Source organism: Papaver somniferum, chromosome 11 (assembly GCF_003573695.1).
Source record: "Papaver somniferum cultivar HN1 chromosome 11, ASM357369v1, whole genome shotgun sequence".
In the NCBI taxonomy this organism is placed as follows: domain Eukaryota; kingdom Viridiplantae; phylum Streptophyta; class Magnoliopsida; order Ranunculales; family Papaveraceae; genus Papaver; species Papaver somniferum.
In genome coordinates this window covers 37,803,904-37,823,528 of record NC_039368.1, presented here as the reverse complement: position 1 = coordinate 37,823,528, position 19,625 = coordinate 37,803,904, and the positions used below count along the sequence as shown (strand labels likewise).

General features: G+C 37.4%; 2 protein-coding genes across 3 annotated transcripts; one reads left to right on the top strand and one right to left on the bottom strand.

Moving 5' to 3' along the window:
* The first annotated feature begins 7,913 nt into the window (after positions 1-7,913).
* LOC113323589 (putative RING-type E3 ubiquitin transferase C3H69) lies at positions 7,914-12,244 on the top strand. Of its 2 annotated transcripts, none has more exons than XM_026571910.1 (7): positions 7,914-8,030; positions 9,171-9,258; positions 9,378-10,177; positions 10,948-11,017; positions 11,541-11,629; positions 11,733-11,796; positions 11,926-12,244. In XM_026571910.1, exons 1-6 carry the CDS (start codon positions 8,020-8,022, stop codon positions 11,767-11,769), a joined length of 1,095 nt encoding a protein of 364 aa, XP_026427695.1. In that variant the 5' UTR covers positions 7,914-8,019; the 3' UTR covers positions 11,770-11,796; positions 11,926-12,244. The 2 variants fall into 2 exon arrangements, with proteins under 2 accessions (XP_026427695.1, XP_026427696.1); XM_026571911.1 differs by having other exon boundaries at positions 11,733-11,805.
* An 854-nt stretch (positions 12,245-13,098) lies between these two features.
* Positions 13,099-15,593, bottom strand: LOC113320792. The gene is made up of 2 exons (XM_026568684.1): positions 15,437-15,593; positions 13,099-13,548 (listed from the first exon to the last, which is right to left on the bottom strand). Exons 1-2 carry the CDS (start codon positions 15,540-15,542, stop codon positions 13,202-13,204), a joined length of 453 nt encoding a protein of 150 aa, XP_026424469.1. The 5' UTR covers positions 15,543-15,593; the 3' UTR covers positions 13,099-13,201.
* Positions 15,594-19,625: the final 4,032 nt, after the last annotated feature.

The following is a 19,625-nucleotide window of genomic DNA, read 5'->3' as shown; positions in this document are numbered from 1 at the left end:
AGCAGGCTTCATATCGTCACTAACAGTTTCAACAGCTCAGTTCAATTGACGACAAGAACAACATTCGTCTACATAGAATTTCTCGAGCAATTACTCTCAGAAATTCATCAATCCATCATAACTTATTCAAAACTCCAGCAGTTCACCATTATTGCAGAAACCTTCAACACATCCACAATCCTCAACCATCATTGATCCCACACAATTCTCAGCTTCTCTCCTACAGATCAATCCATCTCCCTCTTTGCGACCGAATTGACTCTGGAACGCCATTGACTTGGTTTAGGCCGGAGTCCTACGGATTAATCTCTCGAATCTAACCACTCCCTTTGCAGTGCATCTGTGTGAGGTTGAGAAGTTTGCTCGGTTGAGGAGTCTCGAAAACACGCTCGTCTCTTCAATCCCCTGAAAAACCAGCAAACTGTTTGTTGATGATCTAACGGCAACCAAAGTAAAACGGCTAACTATAAACTGTTTAAACGGTTGACTGTTAGCCGTTAAAATTCTAGTCTGTTAGATCTTCAACGGCTTGAATGATCCTGTGGACAAAAATCAAAAACGGCTAATCATATACCGTTTTAATTCAACGGTTAATTCACACCAATCCAAATCTAACCATCATATCTTATACTACACTCACCTGAAAATCACTTCAAAATCTTATATCTCTTTGCAATTATTTTATATTTTGGTTTGATTTATTGTACTTGTTCCAAAACATAATGGTTAATTTTACACGAGCAGAAGATTTGGCAATTGTAAAAGCTTATGTTATGTTTGCAACCGATTCAGTAGTCGGGAGGTATCAAGATTCAGAAACTTTCTGGGACAAAATCGAACCGGAATACCACCGTAATTTTGGCACTCGTACAAACCGGACTTGAAAAGCGCTTCAAAACAGAATGAGTGCCCTCAAATCAAAGTAAATAAAGCAATTGAAAATTGATTAAGTTGCAAGCAATGGAGAGAAATATGATCAGAGAATCCTTCTTCGTTACTAAATAGTCATCAAAGTAGCATATTCATCTATTCTTTATCATTCATATATTATTATCAACCGTAGGAAAGCAGCTAGCGCAGTGCTATCCTCAAAATTCCTTAAGTCACTAGATACCGAAGCGCTCGAATGCTAGATTTATTCTCTAAACCACCTAGAAATAGCACTCTAAGTGTAATTTGGTCGAATGCTTTATATTTTGTGAATTTAGGTCAATCCTAGTAGTTGAACGCTTAGCGCAAGGTTCACTTTCTAGTGTTGTTTCTACTTGCGGTTTCTCCACAGAATCTCTCGCAAGGTTTCGCAATTTCTACTTTGTAGAGAATTATTCAACAATTACGGATATACTAATCCTCTACTAGCATTAGGTTAACTAATAAACTAGTTCAGTTGGCCACCTAAACAATTTATCAATCAAACATAAATTAATTATTGTAAAAACAAACAATAATCATGTGAAGAGTTAAAATAGATTTATATGCTAAATTGAATCATATATTAGAACTTAGAATTCATCCCCAATCACTAAGAAGTTTAGCTACTCATGGGATTAGTGTAACCCATGGGATACATATGATAAAAGTAAGAGAAATAATTACGGTGATGAAAATAGCTCGAAAACCCTAAATTTCTCCTATTGTGTTCTTCTCTCCAAAAGCTTGATGAAAGGTTAAAAGATATCCCAAAAATATTAAAAGAGTCTCTTATATAGTACCCCAAGTTGTAGAAGCGCCCTGCATGAATTCGGATGGAAATCAATTGCCAAAATTCGCAACTTCCCAAAAATTAGTCATGTCCCAAAATCTGGCCGTGCGAATAATCAGTTAAATAACCAAATGGGCCGCATGCAAAGCTGAGAAGTCCAGCCCATATTAAGTCAATGGCTTGTCAGTTCTGTAGAACTGGCAGCTTATTTCACTTCTCTTCTTCCGGCCAAGACTTTCCAACGTAATTTCTCCTGTAACATTCTTGGTTTTTCTTCTTTCCGATTACGTCTGGGTTGAGTACTCAACCGTAAATTATCCTGGATGTTTCCTTGCTTTCTGATCAGTTTTACGGCTGAAAATTCTAGTCGTTAGCTCTCCTGTAGCTTTCAACTTCTTTCCTTCTCGGCTTTTCTAACTCCAACTCACAGTTCCAGCTCTTCTCGTTTCCCACAGCTAACTCCACCAACAGCTATTATCTTCCACAACAGCCATTGTTTCTCCTTCATCAATCTCGATCACTGCCAGCCTATGTTGTGAAAGGCGAGCGCCTTTGGCGCTTAAGCACCAAAGGCGCTTTAAGCGCTAGACCAGCGCCTAGGCGACAATGTATACTTGCTGCTGTTGTTTTGGAATTTTCGGGATCTCGCCTGGGGCGCCTCGCCTTGCCCAGCGCCTTTTACAACATAGCTGCCAGCTCCATGATTATCATGCAGCAGCACGTCTCACTGAGTATAACCACCACCTGCCATTGATAATGGAAGCAACTCCTTTTCTTCTCTGCCGATGATCACCAAACTGCCAAACTGATCTTTCCAGCTCGAGCTCATTTCAACCTTCATCTCAGCGTAAACTCCATGAAACAATCACCGATAATACAGCATCATAATCTATGCAAATCTTCCAACAGCGAAGCTAACTATTCCATCACCACTGTACTTTCTTCTCAGTCGATCCATTACAGACTCTTGCTCGAGTTCTCTTCATCCCTGCTCCATCGTAACTCATTGGCAGCAGCAACATTGCCATGGTGACTGCCATCAATCACTTCTATTCTTCTCGTCATCTCGGCAGAACATCGGCAGAATCCAAGTTCCATTTCACAACAAACTCGAGCACCATCAGCTTCCCCTGATCACTGCCATGGTTGGCAACAACAGCAACTTATTCAATGTCCTTCTCGAGCTCCAAGATTTCACCATGTCAGTGGCAAACTCCATTTTCTCATTCTCTATTTTTACAACCAACATCTTTACTGGCCATCTTCTCTGCTCGATCACTGTATAACATCACTGCCACTACCTATCAACTTCATCAACCATCTGCAGTTACATATCGATTCCAACAGCCACAGCACATTCCTTGTCAAACTCGAGTATCACAGCAGGCTTCATATCGTCACTAACAGTTTCAACAGCTCAGTTCAATTGACGACAAGAACAACATTCGTCTACATAGAATTTCTCGAGCAATTACTCTCAGAAATTCATCAATCCATCATAACTTATTCAAAACTCCAGCAGTTCACCATTATTGCAGAAACCTTCAACACATCCACAATCCTCAACCATCATTGATCCCACACAATTCTCAGCTTCTCTCCTACAGATCAATCCATCTCCCTCTTTGCGACCGAATTGACTCTGGAACGCCATTGACTTGGTTTAGGCCGGAGTCCTACGGATTAATCTCTCGAATCTAACCACTCCCTTTGCAGTGCATCTGTGTGAGGTTGAGAAGTTTGCTCGGTTGAGGAGTCTCGAAAACACGCTCGTCTCTTCAATCCCCTGAAAAACCAGCAAACTGTTTGTTGATGATCTAACGGCAACCAAAGTAAAACGGCTAACTATAAACTGTTTAAACGGTTGACTGTTAGCCGTTAAAATTCTAGTCTGTTAGATCTTCAACGGCTTGAATGATCCTGTGGACAAAAATCAAAAACGGCTAATCATATACCGTTTTAATTCAACGGTTAATTCACACCAATCCAAATCTAACCATCATATCTTATACTACACTCACCTGAAAATCACTTCAAAATCTTATATCTCTTTGCAATTATTTTATATTTTGGTTTGATTTATTGTACTTGTTCCAAAACATAATGGTTAATTTTACACGAGCAGAAGATTTGGCAATTGTAAAAGCTTATGTTATGTTTGCAACCGATTCAGTAGTCGGGAGGTATCAAGATTCAGAAACTTTCTGGGACAAAATCGAACCGGAATACCACCGTAATTTTGGCACTCGTACAAACCGGACTTGAAAAGCGCTTCAAAACAGAATGAGTGCCCTCAAATCAAATTGCAGAAGATTTGCTGCAATAGCGACGGCTTTTCTCAGGAACCCGCCGAGTGGATGGACTGGTGAACAAATAGTAAGTTTCCTCATACAAACAAGGTTATTAATTTTAGCTTCATTTCATATGATAATATTAATTAAGTGATTTACTTCATTGACACTTTCCATTATATGGTTGCAATACATAGAACCAAGAATGAAGTTTGTTGAAGGAAAGGGGAAAAAACCTTGGAAACATGACGCGGTTTTTGCAGTTTTGAGGCAGCATGTTGAAGGTTGTGACCCGGAGAATTTAAGGTCCCATCATGGTGAACCTAGTCAGTCCACCCCGATTCCTATGGTTGTTTCAGAAAGTGAAGGTGGTGATGGCACAGATACAGCAACGGAAACCCAAACACAAACACGTTTTTTTTTTGCAAAAGATAAACCCAGGGGACTTAGCAGAGACAAGGCCAAGATGGAAAATTACATGGATAAAGTTGCAGAACGAGGCTGGAACAACATGATTCAGTATTTTTAGAAGAAGGATGCAGTCAAACATGAAGAAAAATTAGCTAAAAATGAGTTAATGCGCCAGGTAATTGAAAATGGGACAAGGGATACCTTGGCTAGAGAGAAAAAGGCCCACAATGAAAAAATCTCCATTAGGCATAAAGATATGGAAATATTATTAACGGATGTGGAAAGGATGCCTGAATGGAAGAAATATGCAGTGACAAAGATGCAGAAGGAAATATGTACCCGGTTGGGATACGATCCTCGTAATTAGTTATTTAATTGACTTTATTAATATGGTTAGTTGGTTTTCTTGGTTATTAGTTGTCTTGTTTAATGGTTAGTTGTCTCGGTTATTAGTTAATTAGTGGTGTTGTTAATTAGTTGTGATTTAAATTTCGAGATGCTTTTATTTAATTAGAGTGTTTGTTAACTTTAATCCTATTGTATCCATTTGATTTTTGAATTTTGGACTATACTTCTTATTAAAAAACATGTTCGCACTAATATATTCATTCAATATTATAACAAGGTACAACATCTTTCAATTGCTCATGCAATGCATCAAATTTAAAAGGTTTCTTCTTGTCTTCACGGTACTCGATCTGAGCTTTCATTTTTTGAAAAAGAAAAAGAAAACATTAACATGATAACTTAAAATAAAACATTTGACATTAGAGTACATAGTTAATCAACTTATTAACCAGCTTTTATTATATCCTTACTCGAACTTCGTATGAAAATGATGCATGCTTCAAGTTGATATCAAACAGAATAGTAACAAAGGTTTGGATTTCAGTATTAATTAGGTTGAATCTGTTTGTTACTGACTTCTTTGTTCTTCTATTGTCGTTTCCTGTAATATCTTCAAAATTTTGGAAAATACGGTTCCAAAATTCGGTTGATTCATTGACTTCTCCTGGGATTGTGGCTCTATTGGTTTCTAAAATCCATGCTTCCACAACACCGACATCTTCTTCATTACTGAACCTCATCACGAATATTTTCTTACAAAACTTACTAGAATATTTTCTTACAAAACTTGCCTATGGAATGAGGAAATGGTATTTGTGATCCAATTTAGGGGATTTTATAAAAAAGTATAAAATGTTACCATACTATTTGTGATCTGATGAGTCTTAAGACAAGTACATGTATTTATCTAGAAAAGTAGTCGACCAATTAGGTTATGACAAAACATACTGAAGATTCAAAAAATCCAAATACATTATGACGATGCTCAAGTTGCACTTGACTAGAATACTAGATGGGCACGTATAAAAGTGAATGAAAATAAAATTCGGAACAGATAAGTCGAAATAATTGATGTGAGTTGATATGTCGAAAGATGAAAAATACATTGATCCGTCAACTCAATTTCCGAATCTTTAATAAATTAATGAGTGAACCCACGAAACCGAAAACTGGTAATAAGAAAACTCACTTACAGATTCGCAAATAGTGTTATAAATTTATGAGTGATATGACTAAACCGACAACTGGTGATAAGAAAATCAAGCCGACCTAAATGCATCAGTAAACAAAATGACCACACTAGACCACAATAACAGTAGTAATATTTGAAAATTGAGATACCAAAAAGACAGGCAATGTACTATAAATAATGTTGCTATATACCATAACAACACAACCAAATTATCGACATCTAATTTATTCTAGATATATATTCTCTTCAATTTTCATCACCTCCTTTGATTATTTTAATAGTCATGGTCGCCGGATTCACCCCTCTTGAAGATGCAGCTATCATCTAGTCTTGAATTAATGTCTTTGTCGCTGAAGGAGAAACAAGAAATATTGTTTCAGGGGTCAATTTATGGGAGCTTGTGGTTCTACATTTGACGGTTAGGAACGGAAACCCACACCAGAGAACATCTAGAGTTTTACAAAACCGGGTTCCAAATATTAAGAGAAAGGTTAAGCTGTACCTAAGTTTTTTGGTTCCACTTTTAAGAAACATGCCTTCTGGATGGACAATGAACGAATGTGTAAGTGTACTAATTTTGGACTAACATCTTAAATATTCATAATTTATTTTTAATAACACAATTTTAATATTTGGTTGTATAATATAGGAACTTCATTCGAAACATAAATACGAAGCTGCAACCGGTAAAGCATTCCAATTATACGAATGTTATTTACTCCTGAAGCAGAGGTTGCCTGAAGAATACGATTCGGATATATTATGCCGTGAAGAGGGTGAAGATGATGACGAAGATTAGTTTGGTTGCGCAACACTATAGATTTTGTGGGTACATCTATAGCACACCCTCCCTAGACTAAACTTGGTCGTTAGGGACGCCTACGGTTTAAACGGTTGCTGCACCGACTAAGTGCAGTCATGATGCCTGTGATAGTGAGTTATGTTTAATTCCAGTAATTTTCATTTAATGTACTACATAGTTTAAGTACCCAAATAAAATAAGATTGTTTACACATCTTTGTCACGGACAATGGTTCTCCGTTATTATTGAGAAGAACGGTTAATGAATAACCGTTTTCTGCTTTTTTAGAACGGCTAACCATTAGCCGTCCCGAAGTCTTCCCGCTGGGATTCCCGCACGCTAAAGAAACCTTACGGGAATACCCACGTTTGGCCATGCTTTTTTGGCTTAGGAAAGGGTTGGGCATGCCCGTAAGACCCAGTCTCAAACACATACGTTATGTCGTGTACATATATGCATACCCATAACCACCCAACCACCACTAATTCTGTCCCGCTTATACAGGACTGTAGGCCATTCACCCGTTTGGGGTTTTCAAGGGATATTAGTGCGATTATCCATCAATAACTTCTTGGGAAATTATGCCTCTCTGGATGTCTTTCGTAATGAATATGCATGTCGCCATTTTACTTTCTTAATATATGGTAGTCTGAACCTCTTGAAATACATGTATGATGAATTATGTTTCTTACAGAAAGACGATATAGATCCGTAGATTCGACATAATTTTCAATGGTTAGCTTTGAAAGTGGTAACTGAACATTGTACATTACGGATTGTATTCATTTTTGATATGATTGTTGATCTCTGTAAATGAAGCATATCACCAATAATTTTCAAATTTGTTGTCATCTGGATTGCATAGGGAGGTTGGCCTATACGACCATGGTCTCCCAAAAAAAATCATGGTCCCTAAAGAAAGGTTTTTTTTGTGAGATTTTTATATGTTGAGCCCATATAGTAAAGGGTTATAGTAGAATTTTTTCTACACCCGTAGGGACCCGAAGTTTTCACTCCGTCCGGTTCCACCGCTTTAATACCCAAGCCCGAATTCGACTTTTAAAACCAGTTCCGTTAACCGAGTAGAACCGGACCATTGACGCACCATTACGTGGCACAGGTTATACTACCTACCTAGCTTAACTTTATTAGTATCCGAATGTCCGATTCATCCTCTCCCTGTCTTGGAGAAATTTTGTTTTCCCAGAGAACTGCGGCAAGCTTCAATTTCACAAACGCAACATCGGTTTTTGTAAGGAATCCCATCATTCACATGTCGAAGAGGTAATCAAATGTTCCTTTCTGCTGGCTTTGTTCGTTCTCTAGCTTTTAGGGTTTTCAGAGGTTCAATTTCTCTCTTCCTTTTTCGCTTTGTTTTTGAAAATGAATAGAATTTCATGGGTAATTTTTGTGGATTAAAATATTCGGAATACTCACTTTCGATTCCGAAGTCGATTTTTGCACTTTCATATCTTCAGCTACGGTTTTATGGGTTTATGTCTGACAATATGATACAGGTTTTAGAAATGAAACGAGTTTAATTATCATATGTGTTGGTGGACATGATTGACACTTATTGGTGTTTTTGTAGCTCCTTGGTTCTACTGTTGAAATTTCACATATAGCAAGATACGATTTCAGCTACTGTTGAATAGTAATTTAGATGAATATTTGGTCTATTTATTTTTGGTTTTAGACATTAGATGGTATATACAAATTATCTATTGATTTAATTTGATAATGAGAGTTAGGAATAATTGGCTTCTCGACCACTTCATGTGACAATTCCTTTTGCATGTGACATTAATAGGTTTTATTAGTTCTAAACAAAGAGACATTTTTTAGGACGCAAAGTAAATCAAATTTGAATTTCAATGTCAATGTCAATGAGACGGAAGCTTAGAGGTTCTCCAGGAGACTCAATACGTTGAATTTGCTAGCTATTTAATATTGTAAAGAATCAGTACATGAAAAAGTAATCTCGGTGACCTCTACTACTATTGGTGAGTGGGTTTGGCTCTCCACAGGTATCTAACATATCTCACTCTCTATTTCTTAAAGACGGTAATTTGAAAGTTACAAACTTTCGAAACAATCAATTAGTAAGTACTTCGACTCGTACCTGTAGAAAAGTTCCTCAATGAGTCAATGGTCATTATGTTCGTCCAAATTCTCACTCTCCTACATGTTCTTTTCTTTCAAAATAAGATGCTTTCTTAAACCCTGGAAGCTCTGAAGAAGTTTCGAGTTTGAATATTTATGTTTGAGTTTTGTTATCAATAACGATATGTTTGAGTTATTAATTATATAATTTATATTCCTTGTTCGGCATCCTTAAAAAAACTTCTGCATACCTACATTCTGATAAAAGGTTCTACTATTACTGATGGCCTCATACTCATTTATATTTTTTTGGTGCATCAGGGTTCTTTGCAAGTTCTTTGCCCATGGGGCATGCCTAAAAGGAGATCATTGTGAGTTCTCACATGATTGGAAGGACCAAATAAATAACGTACAAATCCTCTCATCTCAGTGTACTTTGTGTTTATAGATTCTTTATTACCGGGATGCTTTGTTTTTTCGAGTCGCTTGCTAACAAGTATCTTGTGTCTTGTGGTTTTCGACTATCAGATATGTACCTTTTATCAGAAAGGAGCCTGTGCTTATGGTAGTAAGTGCAGATATGAACATGTCAAAGCATCTCGTCTACATACTTCTCTTTCATCAGCTTCAACAAACTCTCATCATCATATCCCGTCTAGTTCTGTTCCAGTTACATGCCATCCTTCTAGAGTACCCTTAAGTTCTGAACCATCTCCTGTCCTGAGTAGTCACGCAGAGCTTTCGGATCTGAGTAGGCCTTTTTTCCTTCCTGCTACTTCACCATGGTCTCAAGAATCCGGTGAAAATTACTTATTGGAGAACGAAAATGGTGGGGAATCTACCGCTGTTGACCCAGCTGAGATTCCTATTTGCTCGTTCGCTGCTGCTGGTAAATGTCCTCGTGGAGAAAGATGCCCACATATCCATGGCGATCTGTGTCCCACCTGTGAAAGATATTGCTTGCATCCATATAGACCTGATGAACGGGAGGAGCATACTATGGCTTGCGGGAGAAAGCAAAAACATCTTGCCGCACTTAAACACAGTCAAGAAATTGAGTGCAGTGTTTGCTTGGACCGTGTACTCTCGAAGCCATCAGCTGCCGAAAGGAAGTTTGGATTACTGTCAGAATGCGATCATCCATTTTGTATATCATGTATCAGGAACTGGCGTAACAATTCCCCAACATCAGGCATGGATGTGAATAGTGCTCTTAGGGCCTGTCCAATATGTAGGAAGCTCTCGTATTTTGTCATTCCCAGCGTGATTTGGTATGCCAACCAGGAAGAAAAGCAGGACATCGTGTCCAGCTATAAAGCAAAACTCAGGTATTATGGTGCTGCCTACCAAGTGTTATGAGTTTGTATATGTTATACTAGAAAACAAGTCGACTTTACCATTACGGCATATTATTTGAGCATTTAATCTCAGGAGGCAGTAGGTCATAGTAATTCATCCTTTGGACAAGAAGAATCTTAAATACTCAACTTTGCATTACATGTGATTAGATAGCAGAGGTTAATGTTAAACGAATTTTCTTACTCTCTTCCACGTTTTACTCATTACTAGACAAAATGAGATTTTTTTTTTCCTTGTATTATATAAAAATCACGCTAGACTACAAACTTCTTGTGTGATGTACGCATGCAGTTACATGTGCATGTGACACCGTAGTTCTGTATAGTTTAAATACAGAGTTAAGAAGATTGGCGGAACGCTAGTATTTAGTTTGTATTGTTCTGGTTTTCTAGAAACTAAAAATGTCTTGGTGTGAGTTTTATAATGTTCGTAACTGTATAGCTTATAAGGAATGTTGAACCTCGGATGATCAATTAGACCTGACTTATTGAGTATGGTAATCTGCCGTGTAAGACATTATTGTATCCTATGCATGCTAGTTTAGATAAGAGAAAGGTATTTTCTTTTGATTTTCTTTCATATGTCGTGTCTATTTTAATCATTGATTCATTTATATCCAACATAAAGTTGACTATACCGTACAGCTTTTTAATTTAAAACTTAGGATTGGCTGAAGGTGACAACTCATTCATTGGATATGGACCTGACAAATTTTCTTTTATATTCCTTTTTCTTGTAGTTCTATAGACTGTCGGCACTTCGATTTTGGAAATGCAACATGCCCCTTTGGGACTAGCTGTTTCTACAAGGTCTGTCATTCTGTTTCTTAATCGATGCTTATCCTGGTTAGCTTTGCAATTCTATAAGGTTGACCATTTTGGCTTATAACCTTGCATTTTGAATTATTTTTGATCTGTCTCAATCCAATCGCTACAGACCAATCAAGCTTTAAAATTATGTTGACAGGCTTTCAATCTGAACTTTATGAAATTAGTTCCTTTGACACGAGACAGTGAGAAAGTGGTTACACTTGAGAAATTTTATCTAATTGATGGCTTGAAAGCTAAAAAATTACAGGTAAAGTCAGGAAAACATAACATGGGCAATCAAAGGCATATATCCTCGAAGCTCATGTCACTAAATTTTCTTGTGACTTAAAAAGTAATTGTATTTCTCTGATGTGCATCATATCTCGAGAGAGACTTCAGGGAGTTCTCAAGTTCCCATTGGTTCTATTTTCAGTATATTTTGTGTTTGCTGCTACTGACTTAGTCTTCATTGAACTACTCATATTTGTGATGGAGTTGACGGGTGGATTTTGTGATTTTGCAGCATGCTTACCGTGATGGCAGGCTAGAAGAAGTGGCTTTGCGGCACCTCGGGGCTGAAGATGGAGACACAGTGATAGCTAAAGATATTAGGTCTGTATTTGGTTCCCCGCTGTCCTTTTTAAAGTTCGGTCAGCATCATTCTCGCTGGCATTATTTCTCCTTCTCCCCTCTTGATTTCCTTGGCATTTTTCAGGCTGTCTGATTTCCTTCGGAATTTGCAACTAAGGTGAACCAGACTTGGTTATAAAGCAATACTTGTAAGTTCTGTAAGTTGCACAGGTTTTTCTTCATATTGCTCTGTCATGTGTTATTCATCTCATGTAACATTAACTTATACCTAGGCTTGTAATGGTTGTTGGATCATAACTAATATGACTTGAATCCAGGCCTTTGGCTTCGTTTGAGGAATCAAAGCCATAAAGATAACTAGTTCCCTGCAAAGTACTTATATCTGGAGTTAAGTGTCTTACTAAGAGCATGGCGGAAGTATCGTCGCCGCCGGCATTGCCTTTTATCACAATTTTGGATGGCAGAGCTCTTCGTATCTTCTGGTCTGATGTTATATGCTCAAACTGGTTCAGATGTTATACACCATAACAATAGTTTTGGCTAGTGGATTGGAACTAAAATCTGGAATTGGTTATCTGATATCAATATGTATTCATTTTGACCGATACTGAAATATTACAAGGATTGGAACTAAAATCTGGAATGGGTTTATCTGATATCAATATGTATTCATTTTGACCGATGCTAAAATATTACAAAATTAAGTTTCCATTTCTGAGACGAGATAACCTAATTCGGTATCATGGTGAAAAAACTGGTCATAAAAATCCTAGATGACCAAACTTGTGGTACAAAATCCCCATTCAAATGTTGGGATTCATTAAAACTCCATCTTAAACAAAATTGATACAAAAATCCCAAATTTTTAAAAATTGATACAAAAACCTCAAATTTTAGAATTGGTTTAATCAAATTTTTTGGGGTTTTTGTGTTAGTTTTGTTTTGATTTTTTGTGTTACTTTTATTTTGATGGGTTTTTTGTGGATGGATAGTGACATCTTTGGGGTTATAACTCGCGGATCGGCATCACGGTGAAACAAAAGTGTTCTCCGAGCACCCAAATACTTAAAACTCCTCAGACTTTTAATTTGAGCATGGATGCTCACTCTTTTGTATCATTCATGAACACCAGTTTCATTGTCGCCGAGATTGTGTACTAATATTCGTTTGCTCCATAGATATAGCAACAGACTTTCTTGTCCCCCATCTATTGAGAACAAACGCCAGGGGAAGCCCTCCATGACACATGGAGGGTCAAAGAAGGGAGAAGCAACCAAATCCACGACCGACAATGCTTATCACGGCCAACAATACGCCCCACTACCACACAACTGCTTTCCGACAGAAAAACACTCGGTTGATACATGTTACTGGGTTTATTACCTCTCATAGTAGGTTCATTTTTTGTCCAATAAGGAGTACTTATGACCAGCATATAATATTTTAAAAGAAATTGTCCAATTGCTAGAAAAACATTTGCAATCAAAATCTGCCAATAATTTTTATGAAACCATTAGAAACTCCCACATCTTTTACAATAAGCAATAGTTTACCTGTATTGCAGTTTACAACAATAATATTACATACAAAAGATCATACCTTCTGTCCAACTGGTTGAAACTCAAGGTTACCACTCACTACACCGAAGTCATGAAGAGTCCAAAGGCCTTTTTTACATTTGGATTCTGAAAGAGAAGTACATGAATTATCCACCATTTGTTTTTCGCAGATGTGGATGGATTCGCCAATACCAGAACTTGAAGAAGGAGGAGCGTCTATCTTCATAGATTCTGTGGAAGATGCGTTTAAAGTGTCTGCCAAGGATGCAGGAGGAATTTCTATCCTCATGGCTTCTGTGGTAGATGCATTTAAAGTGTCTGTAGAGGCTGATGGGATCAAAGCTCTTCGAGAACCAAGTCTAAGCTTTTGAAGAGTGATCTCTGCTAGCAAGAACACGAGTACAAATCCGTAAATTTGGCATTCTAAACTATAACTGTAATATTACAAGTGAATGCAAGTACGACCAAAATGAAGCATCTCTACGGACGGACAGCTTTAAGAACAATAAATCTACACAGGACTGAAATTCTTTCTATCAGTTTGAGCTAGTGATTCATGTCATTACGATCTCAATCCCAACACAAAGGTGTTGTACACAGAAATTTTTTAGGACCAAGAGTATACAAGTAGTTCATGTACGGTAGCACAACATTCTTTTGGAATAGCTATTGAAATATAAATAAAGCTTATATATCATGAAAATAAAAGAAAATTCTCAAAGTTTATCGTTGGTTTTTATGGTTGCTATATTTATTACTGAGTCACTGACCATAATGCAAAATCACATTTCAACTTATCGACTAGGCTTCCAGTTATTATGCAAACGTGCTTTGGGTGGCGATTGACTGATCCGAAGTAAATTAAGTGTCAATCCCTACCTATGGTCTTACAACTAGTTCTTGCTAATTCCGAATCCTGATAAATTTATTTCAAATTTGGCATTTCTAAGAGCAACTGCAGTGGTGCGAGTATAACCAAAGACCAAAGAGGGAAAAAAAGATTAAATTTTGGGTTTAGTATGGTGTGTGACGCTACGGTTGAAAGACTAAATTTGGTCAGACGTACATTATACGTTCGCCTGGTGTGGGGCGTAAACTATACCAACGCCTGATTGGGACGTGCACTAAAAAAAAAGAAAAAAAAAATGAAAGAAGTGGGGCGGAGGTATAAAGCCCGCCCCACTAAATTGATTTTCAAAACAAAGAATGGGGCGGTGGTATAATGCCCGCCCCACTAAATTGATTTTCAAAACAAAGAATGGGGCGGGGGTATAATGCCCGCCCCATACAAAATAATTAAAAAAAAAAATGGGGCGTAGACTTTACGTACGCCCCATGTGGAGCGTAAACTATACCAACGCCTGGTGTGGGGCGTAGACTATACCAACGCCTGATGTGGGACGTGCACTATATGTCCGCCTGGTGGTGGGGCGTGAAGTATATCAACGCTCGACTATATCTGGGTTTAGTCTTGGTCCCAGACCAAATATACTCTGGGTTTTAGTCGTTGATCAAAATTTGATCGATAGTACGTTCCACTACGTCTGTTCAAAAGACCAAATATTTGGGTTTACTCTCCCACTGTGGACGCTCTAAAGCTTAAGAATATAAACAACATTCTAGGGACTAGACCATCAATCCTGTTATAATGTTCATTTAAAACTAAAATGTTATAAGATACAGCAAATCAGACCAAAACCAAGCATTGATGGAGTTCTCTACAAATATTATGCTAAACATAAGTGCGTGGCAAGTGAGCTCCCTGCATCTAGGATCTCAGCTACCCGTATCACTTGAACTTAGTACTGACAAAAAAACTAAATCATACTTGAAGTGAACAACTAAGTTCACACTTTAGTTTAAGGTGAACTCCGGCTGTGTAAATCGACTGAGCTGATAAATTTTAGGTCTCAATTCCAACCTAGAGCATCTCAAATTCAAACAAAATTTTACTTGGAACTTAGAAAACTCAAACAAAAATTATCCTAAATTATCCGAACGTCGTCTAATGTAATGAAATTTCAACAACTCAACACCTTAAGCTAGTGAAATAACACGCATCCATTTCATAAATCAAAGAACTAAGTCACCAGTGCACAAATTATATCAGTGAGTAAACCCTAATCTCATTTATTTTTTTCCCTAATTCAATACTAACCAAAGAAAATCAAAATTTTGGGAAAATCCATATACATGAATATCAAAGATCTAAGATACTTGAGATATTCTCGAAGTAAAAAAAACGGCAAAAGAGAAAAGAGAGTAGTACCGTAGATAGAGAGAGAATCATCTTTGATAATCTTTGAAGAAAATGGTCTCTCTAATTCCAAACTGTCCAGTGAATCAGAAGCAGCAGCTCTCACTCTTCCAAACATCTCTCTCTCTCAAGATGGATCCAGTTCTCTCTCTCAGGATGGATCCAGCAATAGATGGATTACTTGATATAAAAAAAAAAAAAGAGGCGGGAAATCAAAAGCGGGAATTGAATTTCTGAAAATCAACTTTTGAATGAGATCTAAATATATGATGGTGCTTTTCTTTTCGTTTAGATCTCATTCAAAAGTTGATTTTCAGAAATTCAATTCCCGCTTTTGATTTCCCGCCTTTTTTTTATTTATTTTTTTATTTTTTTATATTAAGTAATCCATTCTATTGCTGGATCCATCCTGAGAGAGAGAACTGGATCCATCTTGAGAGTGAGAGCTGCTGCTTCTGATTCACTTGACAGTTTGGAATTAGAGAGATCATTTTCTCCAGGGATGGTCATTTGCCCCACCCAAATCCATCCTAGTGGGTACCCGTCCCTATTGGGTAGGGTTTTATCCGTACAAACGGGTTTGGGGTTGGATATGGGTAATACCCGAAATTAATGAAGCGGGGATGGGGCGGGGATGGGATTCTAGGTCCCCGCCCCGTACGTTCCCATTTTAGGATTTTATATTTTTGTTAATTATTTATATTATATTTAAACTAAGATATTATATTATATTATAAAAGAAAAGGTAAAAATATAAGATATCATTAATTATTTATATTATATGGCTAGAGATATTTTAGCGATTCCAGTTTCAACGGTAGCTTCCGAATCAGCTTTTAGTACCGGAGGTAGATTTGTGAGGGTCCAACGTAATAGACTTCATCCAAAAACGTTGGAAGCTTTGATGTGCGCTCAAGACTGGCTATGGGATATGCTGAATGGTAATGAAATTCTCTTTTTATTGAAATGCTTTTTTTACATTTAATACATCATTATGGTTATATGATACACTTTCTTATTTTGGCTAGGTGGATCAAAATTCGATGGTGAAACATTTTGGGAAGAAACTGAAGCAGACGATGAGCTGATCAACATGGAGGAAGATACTTGATAAGAAATAATTAAGAACTAAAATGAGTGATGCTCGTTTATAGACCAATTTGTTTTTCTTTGCTTGTTTTACGATGAATTTATGAGTTTGAAATTTTAAATTATTATTATTATTATTGGTTGAACTTAGGTATTGATTATTAAATTAACTCATCATATTTGAGCTTAATGTTATGGGTAACCCGTAAAAAACCCGCCCCGTACGGGTATTTCCCATACCCGCCCCGTCCCAGATCAAGCGGGTAATGGGGAGGGTGTGGGTTTTTTTTCTGAACGGGGCAGTGACTGGGATATAAGATCCCCGCCCCATGACCATCCCTATATATGTGTTCGTTTTATATCATCTAAACCGGGTTTGAAAATCGTTATTTTATCATCTCAACCAGGTTTGAAAGACGGCTGTTTTATCGGCCATTATAATGGGTCATGCCTATGTAGCGTGCCAACGGGTAATGGAATAAGACGGCTTTATCTAGACATGTTATACCTGGCTTGATTGAGATATACCCAGATTAATTGGGGTAAAATCCAAGATATTTAGAAGTAAAATAGGCCACCCCGTAACCATGTATTTTCAAAATGGCTAATATACTCTTGTTTAGTTAACACTTAAAAAAATCTGATTAGCTTAACTAATCGAGTTTAGATTAATTAACTGAGTAGATTAAAAAAATTGTCTCATGAATTCAATCAATACCAGTTTTAAATTTTGTGAAAAGTCGGCAAGGTATACGGATGAAGAACACGCCAACTACATATGACAGGCACGGTCTATGGATGAAGAACATTCCGACTATATGCATCACTTATCGACATTTTATTGATTTCTTACCTTGTCGGCTATGTTATAGTCGGTACATACATTTTTCTCACCTTGCCGGCCATAAAAATTGTCGGCATGTAAATATTTCTTACCTTGCCGGCTAAAAAAAAGTCGGCAGATAATAAATTCTCTAACATTGCTGGCGGCCCATTAGTCGGCATTGTAACCTTGCCGACCTTTAAACAGAAAACAGAATATGGGAAGATGTAATTCACTTTATTCATACAATTTTTTTTAATACATTGATTGAAACATAAAATCTAAATCCTTGTCGACGGAATAACGAATGCACTTAGCATGTGCATCAAGACTTTGGACCCCTAAGCGACCCTAGTGGACGAGTTATAGTCTCGTGAGAGTTTACATAGAGATCTACCCACAAAACCTACCATCAATCTTCGTCTGATGCACCCTCCATGAAGTCCGGGGCATACTCCGGATTTTGGATACCATGAATTGATAGCTTGCTTCGAGTACAGTGCTTCCCCCTTTTCTTCCAGGTAGCGCGCTTTGACAACTTCATGCTACAAAAATAAAACACAAACTTGCTTAGTTAGTGGTGTTTCATTGGAAGATAAAACAACATGGATCACGTAAAATAAACCACATAAATACTTACAAATTGTTCAATGGACAAGTTAAAGTGGGTAGCGTTGAAAATCGGTTTTTGTAGCTAAATAAGCAAGTATCGCATTTTCGATGACTAGGTTCCTATCATGAATTTGATGAACACTTCTTCCATTAGGATTCCCAAACTCTTGCCTATATTTGTTGTATACCCTAGCCCAAAAGGTTACGGCATCCACCCTTACAAATGACTGCCTTCTAACTCGAGTTTTCGCGTACCAATCTTTGGTGATTGCCAAATCTTCATTTGAATCAAATGATGTCATTTCTTGTATGTGGAGGTATTGGGGGAGTTATATGGAGTATATGATGATATGAGCTTTGGAGAGTATATTCAAATAGGTGTGTGTTGTTTTGTACATAGAACTAGTGTATTTATAGGATAATACCCAAATTTGACAGTTACGGTAGTCAATCAATGCACTTGTACTTGCAAAATTTTGAATTTTGAATTCGCCGGCTAGGTTTTTGTTTCCCAAACATGCCGACTAACACACTGTCGGCAGGGTCATAATTTTCTTACCCAGTCTGGCTATAAAAAATTTCAAACACAAGAGACGTTATATTCATCTACATACTGCCGACAAGGTATTTGTTTACTACCATTCTGACTAAAACATAGTCGGTGTGGTAGTACTTTTATTACCCTGCCGACTTTATGATTTTTATAACACATGAGATGTCATATTCAGCTGCATACCGCAGGAAAAACACTTTTTTAATACATTGTCGACTAACTTATAGTCGACGGGGTTTTAATTTTCTTAACCTGCGGACTTTATAATTTTTGTAACACATGAGAAGGTTATATTTTGCTCTTTTTAGTTAGCACGAAATTTGTTCATCACCATTCCGGCTATTAAATAGCCAGAAAGGCATGTATTTTCTTACCTTGCCGACCCTAGTAAATTTCTTCTTCTGCTGTCAGGGCCGGCAGTCTGCCAGTTCACAACCTTGAGGCCCTGTTTTAGTCGGCACTGTAACTTAAAAAAGAACCCTGAACCCTTCCGGCGGAGAATGATTGAAACTTTACATGGCTAAACAAACCATTCATTCAACAATTAGAAGTCCAACATTTTTTGTCTAAAATACAAAAACATGTCCCATAAACCTTAAAAAAAAACATTTGTCCAACTATTAACCTTAACATTTGTCTATCACAACATAAAGAAATAAATTAGGAATGCATTCATTCACCACCACGACCACGACCGCGGCCTCGTTAGCATTTTCACGACCACCACCACCACTATCACTATCACTACCACTACGACCACCACGGGAACGAGCCCTCTTTTTGTCAGCATTAATTCATCTTGGCTTGTGCTTTCCTCCTGGCTTGTGCTTCCCTCTTTACTTCAGCATTAGCTTGTTGGAAAAATTCGGTGGCATCCTCATTGTCAACATTTCTAGCATAGTCAATTTGCTTGGTCTGCTCTTCAATCGACAAAGGCTCTCCTTTTTCTCTCGTGCAACACATCACCTTCACAAGGGTCTTTAAATGCTCCTTCTATTTTCAATTAAACAACAAACAATTAATATAATGGTAACGTAATCTTAAAACAGTAAGAGAAACTATAAAATACTTACAAAGTACTTAAGACTTGTTGTTGGGTCTTTCGCTTCCATCTTCCTCTTACG

Bases quoted from the DNA above. Each gene is read 5' to 3' on its own strand.
- LOC113320792 (XM_026568684.1), bottom strand. From the start codon at position 15,542: ATGTTTGGAAGAGTGAGAGCTGCTGCTTCTGATTCACTGGACAGTTTG. The intron at 13,549-15,436 runs GTACTACTCTCT...TCTTGCTAGCAG, and splicing joins TGATTCTCTCTCTATCTACG to AGATCACTCTTCAAAAGCTT.
- LOC113323589 (XM_026571910.1), top strand. The intron at 9,259-9,377 runs GTACAAATCCTC...TTCGACTATCAG, and splicing joins GGAAGGACCAAATAAATAAC to ATATGTACCTTTTATCAGAA. The intron at 10,178-10,947 runs GTATTATGGTGC...TTTTTCTTGTAG, and splicing joins AGCTATAAAGCAAAACTCAG to TTCTATAGACTGTCGGCACT.